Source organism: Phytophthora infestans, genomic scaffold (genome assembly GCF_000142945.1).
Source record: "Phytophthora infestans T30-4 supercont1.34 genomic scaffold, whole genome shotgun sequence".
Taxonomy (NCBI): domain Eukaryota; phylum Oomycota; class Peronosporomycetes; order Peronosporales; family Peronosporaceae; genus Phytophthora; species Phytophthora infestans.
This window is the reverse complement of record NW_003303725.1, coordinates 564621-567069: the sequence shown is the minus strand read 5'-3', so window position 1 is coordinate 567069 and position 2449 is coordinate 564621. Positions and strand designations below refer to the sequence as shown.

The following is a 2449-nucleotide window of genomic DNA, read 5'->3' as shown; positions in this document are numbered from 1 at the left end:
ATCATAGGCGTAAACTCGCAACAAGTGATGGGCAGTGAAAAGGGATGACTCCATTGTCTCCTTGGTCGACAATTACACTTGCACCAGAGTATCCTAGCAGAAGCCGCAAGTGACGCCTTCAAAAAGTAGAATGCATAGAGATCATAATTTCGTGCCATCTCTATTGCTCAGATTAAGTGTTGATCAAATAGGCTCTAAACTTTGAAACTTCCTCGCGCTAGGACTCGAAAGTCACGAGCGTTTCAGCAGTTAGAATCGGATTTTCTGAAAACTAATATCCAGTGAGCCCCAGGTGCATCATGTAGCTATTGTAGATCTGATTGTACTTTGCGCCTTGCGTCTTGCGGCTTGCAAGCTTCAGGAACGTGTCAATCTGGTCTAGCGTAACCCTGTTGTGCTGCCACCACATGTATGCAGCATCCGCCAGCTTATCATTACCCATAAGCTGTTTCGCTAGCTTTTTGGCATCTGCTCTCTCCGTCAACGCAGCCACATTAAACATCTCCTCATTTAGATTCGCCAAATTGAAATTTGGGGCTCGCTCCTCAGACGTTTCTTCATTCTCTTCGTTCTTGCGAAGAAGTCTTCTGCCGGCTGAATCGTGTATGTAGTGAGCTGGCGTCCCATACACCAGGACCTTGGTTTGGTCGATTGCACTGCTGGTTGCAAAGTTTATGGCGACAGCCGTAGCAGACAGCATAATTGCCAGACGCATGGTGTGGAACCCTGGGGAGCTGAGAGCTTATCGTGTGAAGAGCGAAATTAAGAAGTGATTCAACTGGTGGTCGTGATTCTCCGGTACTGTACATTCCCTCGAAAAAACTCATTTCCGATTTTCTAGACACTGTATATATCTCGTCCGGGAGCTTACGGTGGTACGTATTGATTACGTACACGCCCAGATAATTCGTAATACATACTATATGAAATAGGGTCGTACTACGACTCGTAGGTACCATTATGGAGATGTCTCATGATAATTGATCACTTCAAAAATCTATTAACGTGTAACTTTAGTGGATATGTGACATCCTGCGTTGCTGGCAGTGTACCTATTATATATGTACCGGTACAGCCTACGCAGTCGTCGACATGATTTGCTCTCTCTCTGAGCACGAACGCCCTTTCTCGACGTTCCTCATTACTATGAAGATTAAAACTTCGAACATTAATCGCAGCTATTTTGTGTACCGGTACTCCTTCGTGCATGCCTTCGAATCATTGCTGCCATGCTGTTGAGCGCGGACCAATACATTCTCAAGGTTGATATCTAATGTTGTTTGATGTTAATTCTCGCATTATAAAAAAAAAACAGATAATGCGTCTGTCGTCATTGCATTAAAAACTTTTAAATCGTTTCATACCCGTATTTGAGATCTCATAGCTAACATGTTCGTGAAGTTAAAGTGTTTCGTCATAAATCTCACCCACGAAAACCCACTCGATTGATATGACTGGGTTGTGCTTATCAGGTCACAGTTGGTTGTCCCTACACATCGTGTTACCTTTGACAGGTTGTCATTGACAGCCCACCATGCTGTACATGTACATGTTGTAGTATAAATTGCTACCAGATGAAGTGAGTGGATTTATAGCTATTAGCCGCACAAACACAATACTGTAACATGTCTGCGGAGTACACTACTTAAGTCTGTTTTATGGTGGGCTTTGCATCGAGCTGGATCCACTTGCGTCTGGAGAAAATATAGTTTTCACAAGTAGAAATCTGAGTAACACAATAGCCCATCCCCCACAATAAACGCGGACTGTCAATGATGTGTCCTAATTGGTGACATAGCGTACAAGTTATTGTACAGAATGTCTTACCATACAAAATATGTTCTGGACCCAATCCTGCATAAGTCGATACATCACCTTTTACAGGAAAGATAAATCAATGGTGCCAGGAAACTCTCTGAAGACAGACTCATAAAATTCAATCACATCTCTTTTTTCTTCCTTCTACTCAAGCTCCTCCACCTTCCTCGCCTCACCTTCAATACGGACAGGCCAGCTTTAAGATTTGCAGTAGGCGGCTCTCGGACTGTACAGTGGGGTAGGGTTGACAAGCCAGCGAAAGCAGGTCACATGAAGGTGCGATGAATGTAGCGTGTCATTGCTGTTTTGTGTGGTCTTACACTCATTATCGTATCTTCCCGCAGGTCCCAGCAGCAGCGACCACAACCAACGAGCTACCAGCGCCTCCAGCAGCGGGACGTTGTCGATGGTGGGGCTGAGCGCGTCGGATCTACTACCCCAGACCCTCAGAGCCGGCGAGACACTTGAGTATTACACCCGAGCCTTTGTCTGTGGAGACCCTAGAGGTCAGCGCATTGCAGTCGTCACCAGAGTGGACACCACTCCTGACGTCGATTTTCCGATCTCCGTCGACACGGAAGAGCCCATACCGTTGGATATGATGACGAAGAGGCTGTCGGACGCCTCGGGC

The 2449-nt window shown here is 45.7% G+C and overlaps 1 protein-coding gene across 1 annotated transcript; it reads right to left on the bottom strand.

Moving 5' to 3' along the window:
- Window positions 1–271: 271 nt before the first annotated feature.
- Window positions 272–715, bottom strand: PITG_14371 (secreted RxLR effector peptide protein, avr3a; the record flags this gene model as incomplete). Its single annotated transcript, XM_002898796.1, has 1 exon — window positions 272–715. One exon carries the CDS (start codon window positions 713–715, stop codon window positions 272–274), a length of 444 nt encoding a protein of 147 aa, XP_002898842.1.
- Between the last annotated feature and the right edge of the window lie 1734 nt (window positions 716–2449).